The 13,367-nt window shown below is 41.2% G+C and overlaps 1 protein-coding gene across 6 annotated transcripts in view; it reads right to left on the bottom strand.

The window, feature by feature from the left end:
• Positions 1-1,709: 1,709 nt before the first annotated feature.
• Positions 1,710-13,367, bottom strand: part of AHCYL2 (adenosylhomocysteinase like 2) — a 164,266-nt gene continuing 152,608 nt past the window's right edge. For all 6 annotated transcript variants that reach the window (XM_027573226.2, XM_027573224.2, XM_027573225.2 and 3 more), the window contains 5 exons: positions 8,527-8,625; positions 6,767-6,835; positions 6,582-6,660; positions 5,182-5,302; positions 1,710-4,767 (listed from right to left, as the gene is read on the bottom strand). In XM_027573226.2, coding sequence (XP_027429027.2) covers positions 4,761-4,767; positions 5,182-5,302; positions 6,582-6,660; positions 6,767-6,835; positions 8,527-8,625 — 375 coding nt within the window. In that variant the 3' untranslated portion in view covers positions 1,710-4,760. The remainder of the gene's footprint in view (positions 4,768-5,181; positions 5,303-6,581; positions 6,661-6,766; positions 6,836-8,526; positions 8,626-13,367) is intronic.

Genomic DNA, 13,367 nt, shown 5'->3' with positions numbered 1-13,367 from the left:
CCCAAAACTCAGGCATTTTGGGGCTGCTAGCAGAGGGTTGGAGGTATAAATAGGTATAGTTACAAGGACTGAACATATCCTCTTCCCCATATAAGCACTCAACTTTAATCCATGGAGGTCAGATAGCAGATTAAATAGATAGCACCTGTTACAGAGAGCCCTTAAAAATAAGACGCAGAAAAGTCTTACAATACTTAATTTTTGAGGACATTGGGCAGCCAGGATGATGTAGTAGAAAAAGGACAGAATATTTTCCTCTCCTATCAATGGCACAGGCAACAGAGACTGTGGGACCCTAGACTGAGATAAGGAATTGATGCTTATGTAGCACATGGTGTGTGCCAGGTTTTTAAGCAGCATTTTAAAAATTAAATCAGGTCTTTAAATCCTTACCCTAGGAGACAAGCATTAACCATTTCATAGGCAGGAAAACTAAGGTTCCAAGTGGTTGGTTTTATATATATATATATATATATATATATATCAAATTATACAACTTATAAATGGAAGAGCTGGTCAAATGAGCCTGACTCAAAGTCCAATCTCTTTCCATACAGACCACAAGCTAGAGAAATTGCACAACCCTTGGTAGTCAGGGCTTACCCTATGAGCTTGAAACTAAGACCCAGGCACCCAAGCGCCCATCTTTCACAGAAGAGGACTCAAGCCCTGCTCTAAGGGAGTGAACCTGCCAGCTGGCTCACAGGCTTCATCGCTAGCCACTGTGTTCTCCTTCTCCTCAACTGGAGTGGCACCAGCTTTGAGTCATTACCAACTGCCCAGACTATTTTAGCTCTTAGTTTAGATAAACACAAGTCAAAGTAGCAGAAGATTCTGAGAGGGAAGAAAACATCTTGCGTACAGGAAGAACTAGGTTAGGCTGTCAACTAAGAAAGGTGGCTATCAGAAAGCTACTCAAAAATGGCCACTCTACTGGCAGTTGAGAAAGAGGCAGTTGGATTTAATCTTCTAGTTACTGACTTAGGCAAAAGCTGACTTGGAGAGAAAACTCTGCCAGATTATTTCTTCCATTTGGTTGGATGTAGTCAGGTTCTGGGTGTCAGGGCACTTTAATCCCAAACCATGGATGCTGGCTTCCTGTGCTCTCCAGCTAAGGGCAGCACAGAGAGGATTTGGGGGACCTAGAACTAGACGTTTCTCTGCCTTAGGCCTATACTTCTCTACTCCCCAGGGTGATGCTTTCTTTTCTTTTTTTAAGAGATTTTATTTATTTATTTGAGAAAGTGTGTGTATATGTGGCAGGGTGGGGAGAGACAGAGAGAAAGAGAGCATGAGCAGGGGGGCAGAGAGGGTTAGAGGGAGAGGGAGAAGCGGACTCCCCGCTGAGCAGGGAGCCAGACGTGTGGCTTGATCCCAGGACCCCGGGATCATGACCTGAGACAAAGGCAGATGCTTAACCAACTGAGTCACCTAGTTGCCCCTCCAGGGTGATGGTTCTGAGAAAGCAGGTTCTTTACACACATAACCAGGGGGCAGGTTGGGGGTAAAATAGTGGAATGGCCCACCATGGAATAAGGGACCCAACGCTAAGGCCATTTAAACATGCTACTTTTGGTAGCCTATTGGTAAGATGCTTTTTACATCCTTGCCCTGCAGCAGGCTCTCCAGCCCTTTTCCCAGAAACATCTCTCATCTCTGAATTCGTAGTTCACAGAAGCAAGGAATATTCTCAAGACAAGAATCCATTTTAAGAATATTTTATTTACCTTTTGAGATTACATAGTCATTATTGCTGATCTAATACAATCACTTAGACATAAAGATTTCCAAGAGCCTCTCAGAAATGGCGATCCTTAGAGGTTTTATTTCCTTTCAGTAAGATGACAGTGAGAACTAGATGCTTATATATATAATATATATATTATATATATAGTTTAGTTTATCATCTACATATAATTTGCTGGTGTTGCCTATTTTCTTTCTATAATTTTCCTTTATTAAAAAAGCGTAATGCAACAATGCATTTTGATTTCTTTTTTTTTAAAACCATGACAAAGTTAATTTTGAAAAAAACCACAGGAGCAGCAATTTCAGATCTGTTCAGAGAAAAGCCAAGCAGCAAAAAAGCTTTGCAGGAGTATGTGGCCAAGGGGAACCGTGCTCATACGGGAGGGTAGGATGAGGAGGTAGGAGGGCAGACAGAAGGTAGACCAGATACCTTTTTTCTTTAATGAGAAAAAAAACCAACCCTGATTTTCCATTAAGAAGGCAAAAAAGACCTTGAAAACTAGCATGAATTCATCGTAGAGAAAATGGTAAGTATCCCTACCTGCCAGGGCCATATACAAACAGATAATTAGTCTTCTCTCCCATGCTTCCAGATACCTAAGATGCATCTCAGGTGAGAGCTTGAGGGAAGAAGATACATTTGTTCTGATTCCAAGGGTAGAGGGAAAGACCAAATTCCAACATTAAGGTAGAACCCAGATACTCAGGAGGCCTAGGCCTCCTACTTCTTAATGGTTGCTGACATGGGGTCCCCAGAGACAAAGGAAAAGAGGTCATCTGAAACTCAAGAGACAAATACCTCACCATGGGCAACAACATTGGCAACCTAACCTAGAGGCCTAAGCTGGCTCCTTTTTTATTTGGAATGGATCTCTTTACTATAGCAAGGCAGGGTATGCTCTGTCAGGATCAGTACATAGTAATACTGCTCCACAGAGAGCCAGGCTTTACTGAGAAACAGCAGGTTATGATTTTTGGCTTAAGAACATAACAGGCTAGAGTTCAGATATCTGCCTAATGGAATCTGCCCTTGATATGAGTTACAAAGATCTGTATCTTTGTACAAAAGAGATCCAATTAATTAATACAAAACTCAGAACTGAGTAGGCAAAAGGAAGAACTGAGTGGCCTAGTGGAATTTTCAGCATTTATGATCTTTCTCATGAAAGAATATAGCCATGTATGTGGCACTTTTCCAGTATGTGCTAAGACACACAGCCTCTGAGGAACCAGACGTTATGGGCTGAGGCTATATACTATTTAATGAGGCAAATAGCCATTTACCCCAAGCCCACCTCCCTACCACCAAAAGGAAGGTCACTTCCAGACTAGATCTGAAAGTGTATGTGAAGACCAGGAGAAGTTGAAGAAGGTGGAGGTAGGAGAGGAGAATCAGGGTGGTAAGGTTATAGTGATCCTGGGTGGTCTGGTGGTGTTTCCTTGAGTCACCTTGGTCGTGAGACTATGAGGCAGACCAGGGTAGGAAAAAAATGGGAAAAGAAACAAACAAACAAACAGACCTGAGAGTGTTAAAGAAGATTGTCAGGTGGGAAAGAGACTCACTTCATTCAGGATTTCTAGGGTCAGACTTTAACTCTTAGAACCAGTCTGGTCCCAGTGAAACCCTTAAGACCAACAGGTCAGTCTCCAAAAGGTATCCAACTCCTACGTGGGACATACAATTTCAGGCTGCTCACGTTACTAGTTTTTTGTAATGTTGGAGTTACTCAAGAAACCACCTCTGAAATATAGAATCCTAAGATGGAAGAGGTAAGAACATAAAAATATATTCCAGTAGAGAAGAAAAACCATACACTAAGTCATAGAGACACCAGATGTCAGTTTCATCAATGGCAATGGCCAAAGAAATGAATGTCTGCGGAGGTTCAAACTAGTCAAACTAGCTTTAATCATCTGGACACAGTTTACAGTGTCATCTCTGTATAGCTTAGCCAGTTAAGCTGCAAAGCCCTTCCCAGGAGACAAACAAATACATTCTGCTTCTTTAGAATGTCAGGCTGTGGGCCTGAATGGCCTGTACCACTTCCAAAGCCCTATACCCCCAAATCCATTGGAAAGTACATTTTTCCCTGCTCATTTTCAAAAGTAGTTTTAGGCAATAAGAGGAAATTTCAGGAAGCATAGTTTCACAACAAGCTCTCCTTTTCTGAGACAGTGCCAGTCTAGAGGGAAATTCCCGGGAAACTGTTCAGTTAAATGACAAGTAACACTATGGACCCCAGTGGGGCTGACTCTCACCTCCTGGGCAGGCTTGTTGGGTTACAAAGATGGCAAAAAAAAAAAAAAAATGTCTGACAAACACTACAGCTGCTGAGGAAATAATGGAGGCACATTCCTCTTGGAACCAGAAAGTGTTAAAACAGACGTGAATATTCAAGGAAGAAAGGGATCCTGGGTAAGGAAGGAGACTCCCAGTAAGCACAGGCATAGCTAAGTTCTTGGTGTAGCTTGCTGAAGCCATAACCCTCCTTCCTTCCTAGTCGTTTTATAGAGAAGGCAGTGATAGTGATGGTCAAGGCTGGGAACCCAGGCCATGTTAATTCAGTGGCTTCCAAAAGGCCTCACCTGGGGAAGGGCCAAAGCTGAGAAAGGCCACTGCTGAAAATTTATTCCAGAAAACCCCAGGGAACAAGGAGTCTGGAATTCCTGGACTAACTCCTGAACCTGGACAAGAGACAAATGACCACTGCTGAGGATTCCAAGGCAATGGGGAATGATGCAGAAGATGCACTGGGAAGGATTACCCCATATCCTTCCTTCCTCAGCCTGTCCTTTGTGGCTCTCACAGCCCTCGGGGCAGTAACCACACTCTGGGCCAAGGCAACAGGCACAGGATTCTAGATTTTAATAAATAAGTAACCTAACATAGAGGGTGAGCACGGCAGGCAGCTGATTGGAGAAGCAGCTTGCTGGGTTCTTTCCTGTATAGGAGTGGAGAAAAGACTTGGAGTTCTTTTCCTTAAACTTCTTCTGGCTTGAATTACAGGAACTTAATACCTAGAGGGAGAAACAAAGATGAGACTGTGATGTTATCAGTTTGTGAGGACGCTGGGACATGAAGAGCCCACCTAAAGGTATATAGCAGCAGGGAGGCAGGGACTTTTCTGGAGTGTAGGATGAGGGCAGATACTTGGCGGTGCTTTTTCACATCAGTGAAAAAGACCAGTATTTCTCCATAAAGAGGTAAAAATTGTATCAAGAAGATGAAATGGAAAAAGGCAAATTCAGAAGAGGGAACACTATGTAGTGTCTGGAGAAGGCCTCAAAGAGTCCTTTGGGGGTGGCAGTGAGGGGGAGTAGATTTATTTTTCTGAGTTCATGTAAATGTGAAAGATGCAAAGTCCAATTCCAGTGCAGAAAGCTCTTTTCTACCCAGGCTTCCCTGTTTTCGGGGGGGGGGGGGCAAGGCACCTGTAGTAATTAGGCTTGAAGGGCCCATTCTTGTTGAGTCCCAGATACTTGGCCTGTTCATCCGTCAGCTCTGTCAGGTGGGCATCAAAAGTGGGCAGGTGTAGGCTCGCTACATACTCATCTGGAACAGACCACAGAAGCCCTGGTATAAACCTTCACATGCCTTTTGTCTTGCTGTTCTCTCCAGGCTAGGCCTTAAAAAGTTGGAAGACACCTTCTAAATCCCAGAACTGAAAGAAAAATACTCAACTGGCTCACTGGCCCAGAATTCTGAGTAGCCGCTTGAATTTCAAGCCAAGTGTTTTTCAAAGCCAGGACACTTCTTTTTTGCTAGCTGTCTAGTCCTTGAAGCTTTCCTTCTCCCCAGAAAGGAAGGGAGATATGAAAGAAGCAATAGTCCTTAGCATCTAAAAGGATGGGGTAGCAGGGGACTAAAAAATGGGAAACTCGAACTTCACTCTGCCTTACACTCTATACTTTGGGTTACTCTGAAAAATGAACACCTGAGGATATTGGAAAGGAATGTCTAATAATGACACTACACTGTTTGCTTTGCTTTTAGTACCCTTAGTTCTTATGGGTTTCTGTTTACATTCTATTACCTGAATACATATTATTCAGAATTTCATGTAATTTTCTAAGTATTTGTTTGGTCTTCCTAACTTCATTATACATTCAGTCAAAACATAGACTGTTCTATTTCTTTTATATCCTTCCAAAGGATATATTAAAGGGAAAATATGTCAACTTCTAACCGTTGCTATGCATCTAGGGCTAAAGCAGAACAAAACTAGAAGCTGATTTATTCCCTGATCTTTGCCTCAGGAGTTTATAAACACACTGTATTAGTTCAGGTGCTTGAGGCAGGTTCTTTAAAAATTCAAGACAGTTTAATGTTTCTCTTATATGAAACACCCACAAAACTAGTCGTAACAGAAGCTATGCAGTCTTTCCTTTGGCCTGGACAATGAGGTCAGAGTGAGAAGATGTAGTATGAGAAGTCCTCTTGGTCTGAGGAAAGTCTGGAAGGGGCTATGTAACAGCCTAGAAATGAAATAAGTCAGATGTCACAAGGTGGAAGATGAGTCCTCCTTGTTAGGGGGAGATTTTTTTCTCCTTTGAGGTTCTTGCATATAAGATAATTTAAGACAGAAAATCCTTAAAATTCACAGGCAGGTAAACCAAGTCATAGCAATATGTAATGATTTCAATAGGGCAACTCATGTGGAAAATGTGATAAATCTGCTAGGGAGGGAACCTAGGAATCCTAGCTCCTACTTTGCAAGATACAGACATCATTTTTCCCCCCTATCCATAAGAAATTTAGTGCCCCAAAGTTCATTTAGCCTCTGACTCTGAACTACCTTGGTAAGGATGGGGATGGAAGAGCACATGCTTACCCATTTTCTTGGGCAACAGGTAGACATCCTGCTTATAACGACCCTCAGGAGCATTGTAAAGCTCTATCAAGGCAAGAGCCTGGAAAAGCAGAGAGATGGATGCTGATGTGCCATAATATCAAGTGAAACCCTGATGGTCTAATGACCCTCGCCAGCCCACTGCTTTCCCCCTCTGGTGGCCCTACCTGAGTAGTAGCGGTGATTGAGAGCACAAATGTAGGCACTGTGGAGCAGCTTAGGTTCAGCAGACGGCCCTAGAGAGCAAGGGTTAAGACACAGATGGGTTAGGACAAAGTCTCTAGCCTTTGAGGAGTGAGGGACGAGCACAACTACCATTTTCCAAATACCTCCCAACTACCAGTGCTGGATAAAAAGCAGGGGTTCAATAAATAGGAATGAATTGATTGACATTTAAGTGGAATTTAAAAATTCTGGAAAATTTGATGAAGGTAATAAATAAAAGATCTCTGGGATTATGTAAAAAGGGATAGAGATGGTCACATGATACTGAGGCTTATGCCAAGGAAGGGCATATTTCTCTTGAATTTTCTACTTTCTACAAGAGAATATCCTCCTGAAATATTGGCATTCCTTTGAAAGACTGTTGTAAACAAGGATGAGGTCAAATCCAAGGGCAACACCTCCAGGTTGTGAGGGGAGATACTTTTGGATTTAGGAAGCTGTGATGATTTCTGTGCTTCTTCCTTAGTTTGGTTCTCCTGAATTCAAGGGTAGCCTTGTATTTTTACTGGGTGACTCAGAGAATACAAGAGGTAGAGACTACTGGAGAATGCTATCCTTTCCTATTTTGTTTCCCAGGAAGCCTGACCACTTTTTTTGCTCAAACATAGTAGCCAAAACCAACTGAGGTGCTTGCTTTCGTCACCAAAATTACTAGATGGGACCTCCCAGGGCCACTGGAAACAAGTCACCAGATAGCTGGCTGATATGAAAGCAATTAATGAATATTTAACAACCTGCCCATCCCTTCCCTGGTATACACTCCTTTCTTGTGAAGAAATAATCCAGTCGCTTTACAGATGCCCTAAAGTATTTGAGAAGGTGGGATGAGGTGAAAAAAGAGAAAGAGCACAGTAAGGATACTCAAACACAAATTTAAGGGTCCCTAGGTGAAGATGGTATTATCATTTACATTTTCATATTCAGTTTCTTTAATTAAAAAAAAAAGGAAAGAAAACTGACAGAATATCAAAACTCGAGGAACGTATTATTAATCTCCTTGTTATTTTGGTATCTTTCTCCGAAGAAGAGAAACTATCAAGGTCAGAACAGGGGGCACATCAATATTGCTGTCAGGAATCTAAGACTAGGGAAGAGAAGCTTTCACAAAAGGAAAAGTGGCCAAACATTGACATGGAAGGCTAAGTGGAATGAAAATGAAGACTAAGTCTGAGCCAGAAGAAGCGAAGATGGGGAAATATTAATCACACAACCCATATATATCTGGGTACCTACTACATTTCTGGCTCAATTCAGAGGAATGGTCACTCAAAAACCTGGAATCTATCAGCAAAGACAGGACCTTCCCAGAGCTTGCCTAAGACAGTTTAATAACTGTCAGGAATATCTGCTTTGTGCTTACTGATTAAGCCATCCCACAAATGACATTATCTCTTGATAAGCATCAGTCAAAGTGGCACTGGTTCTATCTGTTAATTCTTCCACAGTAATAGTCATTATCTGACTCAACCTTTGGAGTGACATAGAGAGACAGGATAATTGGTGAAAAGTAAGGAACCAAAATAGTTTCTTAATTGCTGAATGAAAAGACCTTTTCACAATTAGATGTAAAATCCAGTGGTAAAGTAGTTCAGCTTGTGCTAAAGAGGAGGTGAAAATATAAGAGAACATGTGGAGGAGGGGACCTGGGTATTGCAGTCTCTCCTGTCAGGGGTGAATTTCTCTTATCATTCTCAGGTCTTACCTCTGCCAGCAATACTATCCTCTTGCCATCAGGCCATATTACATGGTCAACTTGCGATCTCACTCGCTCCCAGGTCAGTTCTGGTGTCCGCAGACTTGCCTGGAACACATACAGCAAGCACATCATCAGCCATGACTTGTCCCACTTCACGGATGGAAAGATGTTGAAGGGAGCCATTTCAAATAGCAAGTTGAAAGGAGCAACCAACATGCCAGATGGAGAATACCTGTCCCGGGTTGGTTAGGACTGTTCCATTTCGGGGAATTTAATCTTAGGCCCAGCCAGGGAGGGATCACTCAGGATGTCATTCCACAACATATAGTGTACGCCCACTCTCTGCTGAGCACAGTAAAAGGTGCTATGGGAAATACAAAAGAAACCACAGACATGGTTTCTGCCTTCAAAAAGCTCATACTTTAGCTGGGGACACAAAACAATGCATATGTGAGGGGGGAAAAGGCCTTTAAAATACTTATAAAGCAACATGCAAACAAGTGCAAATTAATACAGAGCAAACAGAATACATAAGTGCTGAAGAGAAACAGAAAAAAGGAGGATCAGAGCTAAGTGGGATTTGTTAGAGAAGGCTGGCTGTCCTAAATATAGCATGCTGGGGCCCAAGGTTCTGCCTTCATGTCCTCATGTCCCAGGTTCCACCTTCTCAATGACGGTGGTTCACCCTAAAGTTACAGAAGCTTTGTGACCTAAGTGCAAATGTGAGGTAGCCTTTAGAGAAATGCTTAATGGCAGAGTAAAGCTCCCAACAGCTCACCCTCCTTCCATTTCTGTATATATTCCGAGAACAAGAGAAGAAATGTTAAGTTTATTAACAGCAGCAATCAAGTAACAGTCACAGGGTTTAGACTTAAGATAACAACTTCCTTCTTCCAATAGGCCATGCCTAAAATAGAAAGGGAGTCCATATTCTGAAACCATCCATTGCCTCAGTTGGTAAAATTGAGAAGTTCTGCCAAACAGTAGTTTTCAGACAAATAGAGAAATACTTTAGTTATACAATAATCATTTGCTGAGTACATATCATATTCCAGGCAATGTAGTAAAGGACACTATTATAGATGAGACTGTGGACACCTCTACTAGACTGTGAGCTATTTACGGACAGGGACTGTATCATCTTTTCATTACCAATCTAGTGGGAAAGACAGACATAATTATATTTCAGTATATTTAGGACTATATTAACGATCTAGACCATTTTTTTAGACCATTTCTTTAATCGGTAGATGAGAAATAGAAAATGTCTTGAGATGTCAAGTTTCATAATTTCATTCAATCTTTATCTAAAGAGCAATTTGGTAGTAGCTAACAAATTTTTATATGTACTTAATCTCTGACCAATCAGTTTCACCTTTAGGACTCCATCCTATAGAAACACTTGCTCAAGTTCAGAAATATAAGTGCCCAAGAATGTTCAATCAAGTGTTATTTATAATAGCAAAAAATGTAATTTAATAAGGGAATGGCTAGGTAAATCCGGATAATCTCATACAATGGAATATTATGCAATTCTTATATAAAAAAAGTACATCTGTATGTGTTAACATGAAAACCATTCATTATTGTTGAGTGAAAAAATAAAGTTGCAGAACAATATACTAGAACCCCAATTCTGTAAATGTTTTACTTCCTTCTTTAAACATATTTACGTTGCTTGAATTTTTATACTAAGCATTACTTTAAAGTTAGAATTAAGATTTTTTTTTATAAATAAACACTGCTTAAAAAGAATTTAAACAAATAGACCACTTTGGGAAGTTAAGGATATACAAAGTAAATCCCTTAGCCTTTAGAAATAAGAACATGGAGGGCAATAACCATGTAGAGCCAAAAGATATTGCTTGGTGACACTGGTATTTTTTTATTGAGATGATAGAACTTTAAAGTAGTTCAGGTTCTTAGTGTCTCACACTCTTAATCTTCCAGAGGACAAGCAATCTTGGTGATTGGGAGTAAAAAGGTGACACCATGATAAAAGGAGTCTTCTGTCTTGGAAAGTCTTCCCTGGGAGAAAAAGATATGGTGGAATCAAAGAAGGGACACTTCTTAGGAACATCATAAAATGATCAATGCTTTGTTGAGGCAGTGTGCTGGAGCACTGGAGTGGCTGTGGTGCTAGCAAAAGACCTGAGGTCAGTTAAAACAGGGTTTGAAGAGGAACTGAGTTACATTATCTCTAGCACTGTCCAGGCAGCTCCCATACCCTAGTAAGTTTATCGGACAGTTACACTTCTTGAGAGAAGGATTTCCTATGACCAGCACGGTTTTGTAAGAATTTCTCTTAAAGGGGGCGCCTGGGTTGGCTCAGTCAGTTAAGCACCCGATGCTTGATTTTGGCTCAGGTAATGATCTCAGGGTCACGAGATCCAGCCCTGAATCCAGCTCCACACGGAGTCGGCTTGAGATTCTTTCTCCCTCTCCCTCTGCCCCTCCCCCTGCACATGTATTCTCTCTCTCTCAAATAAATAAATAAATCTTAAAAAAAATTCTCTTAAAAACATCCCAATGTCTTTTCTGTTGATTTATAATCACTAAGCAATCTACCAGGAAAAAGGTTCCTTATTGTGACTATGTTCCCAAACAAGGGGTACATCTCACTATAAATTATTAGCTTGCACAAATTGGTATTATATGATTTTGGATAGTGCATATCAATTTTTTTCAGGGAGAACAACTGTGGTTCTAGTCCTGTGAAGTGCAAGAGTCAATAGCAAGTCGCAGGTTCTAATTCTTTTGCTGGCAAAAACTTTTAAAGTATATATACATAATGGTTTAGCCACTTGAATTGTGAAGCTTACAATCACACTGGCCATCTATGTGATGCATATGGGTAGGCAGGTCTGTTTTCAAGAGAAAAGGAAACATGTGAAAGAAAGACATGGCCAAAAGGCAGCTAAGAGCACAATCCCTATCACAGGTTCCCTAAGTAGTCATAGCATTAATCTCTCTCAGAAAAAACTGCAGTTTTCTAAATGACCAACTCTTTTGACGAGCTATTCCTTTCTAGAAATGCAGCAGTCAACATCTCAAGGTTAGGTAAAACTATAAATTCCCACACACACACACAAAAAAAAAACCCCAAAACTAAAAACCCTTACACTTTTGGTTGCTAAAAATATCTGGAAAAACTTACTGAATCATTCACCTTCACTGTTTCACTGAGATAACTTATAGAGACTTTCTTCTTTTTCACTCTCTACATCCAAGCCATTTAGCAAATCCCAATTGTCCTACCTTCACAATACATCACTTCCACTGCTTACCCATGTCATCTGAGCTACCACCTTCTATCACTGGAAATACTGAGAGAGCCTCCTATTATGGTCCCTATCACTACTCAAGCTCCAGAAGTGATTTCTTTATTCCACAGCCAGAGTAATCTGTTAAAACAAATCAGATTTTGTCAGTTACCTGGTCTAAACTTTCCCATTGGAATGGCTTCCTTTTTTTTTTTTTTTTTTTAAGTAATCTCTATGCCCAATGTGGGGCTTGACCTCAGGACCGAGATCAAGAGTTGCGTGCTCTGGGGCGCCTGGGTGGCTCAGATGGTTAAGCATCTGCCTTCGGCTTGGGTCATGATCCCAGGGTCCTGGGATCGAGCCCCACATCCGGCTCCTGGCTCAGCGGGGAGCCTGCTTCTCCCTCTGCTCGTGCTCTCTATCTCTGTGTCTCGAATGAATAAATAAAATCTTTAAAAAAAAGAAAAAAAAAGAGTTGTGTGCTCTACTGACTGAGCCAGCCAGGCGCCCATGGAATGGCTTCCAACAGCTTCCCTTATAACCAGAATAAAATCTGAAGTCCTCATGGCCCTACATAGACCTACATAACCCACTACCCTCCTTAAGCTGCCTCTTATTCTCATCCCTGTGCCCATTCTGTTCCTGCCACAATGGCCTCTTTTCTGTTCCTCAAACATCAAGCACTTTTCTACCTCAGCGTCTTTTACACACCATTCTCTCTGAATAGAATGCTCGGATGGCTTATTCCTTCAACTCATTCAGGTTTTTGTTCAAATGTTATCTCCTCAAAGAGACCTTCCTTGATCATCACCTTAACTAAAATATCATTCTCAATGTCCCCACCTTGCTGTTTTTCTTCTATACTAGGCACTAACTGATGAAACTATTTGTTTATTGTCTGTGTCCTGCACTAGAATATAAGTGCCACAAGAGCAGGGATGTTCTTCACTATTTCTTCAGCCAATAAATACTCAGCACAGAACAGACCAATTATTCAATACAAATTAAATAGTGAATGAACATTCTGGTTTCAGTTATAAGTTGAGTTTGCTATTTCCTTAAATTTCATTTTCTATGTCCTGTGACACTATCATCAAAGGTTGAGTAACTTAACTTTTCTGAAGCCCTTCTGAGCCTCTCCCCTTCTGGATCATTTAGTTTAGTCATATACCTTCTGCAAAGAAGAGCACAAAGAGCGCCTTGGCTAGTGTCAGTGCAAGATACAGGGAACTACCTAGCAATACCTGCAAAACTAGGTCTAGTACCAACACAGCAGCCAGAGTGATCCTTTTCCTTTTAAAATAAAAGTCATCCTTTTAAAATAGAAGTCGGATTATTACAAATCTGGCAATGGCACCCTATTTCTCTCAGACTCTAATCAGGAGTTCTTACAATGGCCTATGAGACCCCATAAGATCTGACTCATTCCTTCTTTGACCTTATCTTCCACTCTTCCCTGACCCATGCTCATTCTGCTCCAACCACACTGGCCACATTGTTGATCCTCAAACAGACTAGGCACACTCCTGCCTTAGGGCATTTGCTGTGACTGTTCACAAAATGTTTTCACCTAAAAATCCACAT

Source organism: Zalophus californianus, chromosome 12 (genome assembly GCF_009762305.2).
Source record: "Zalophus californianus isolate mZalCal1 chromosome 12, mZalCal1.pri.v2, whole genome shotgun sequence".
In the NCBI taxonomy this organism is placed as follows: domain Eukaryota; kingdom Metazoa; phylum Chordata; class Mammalia; order Carnivora; family Otariidae; genus Zalophus; species Zalophus californianus.
This window is presented reverse-complemented; position numbering and strand designations above follow the sequence as displayed.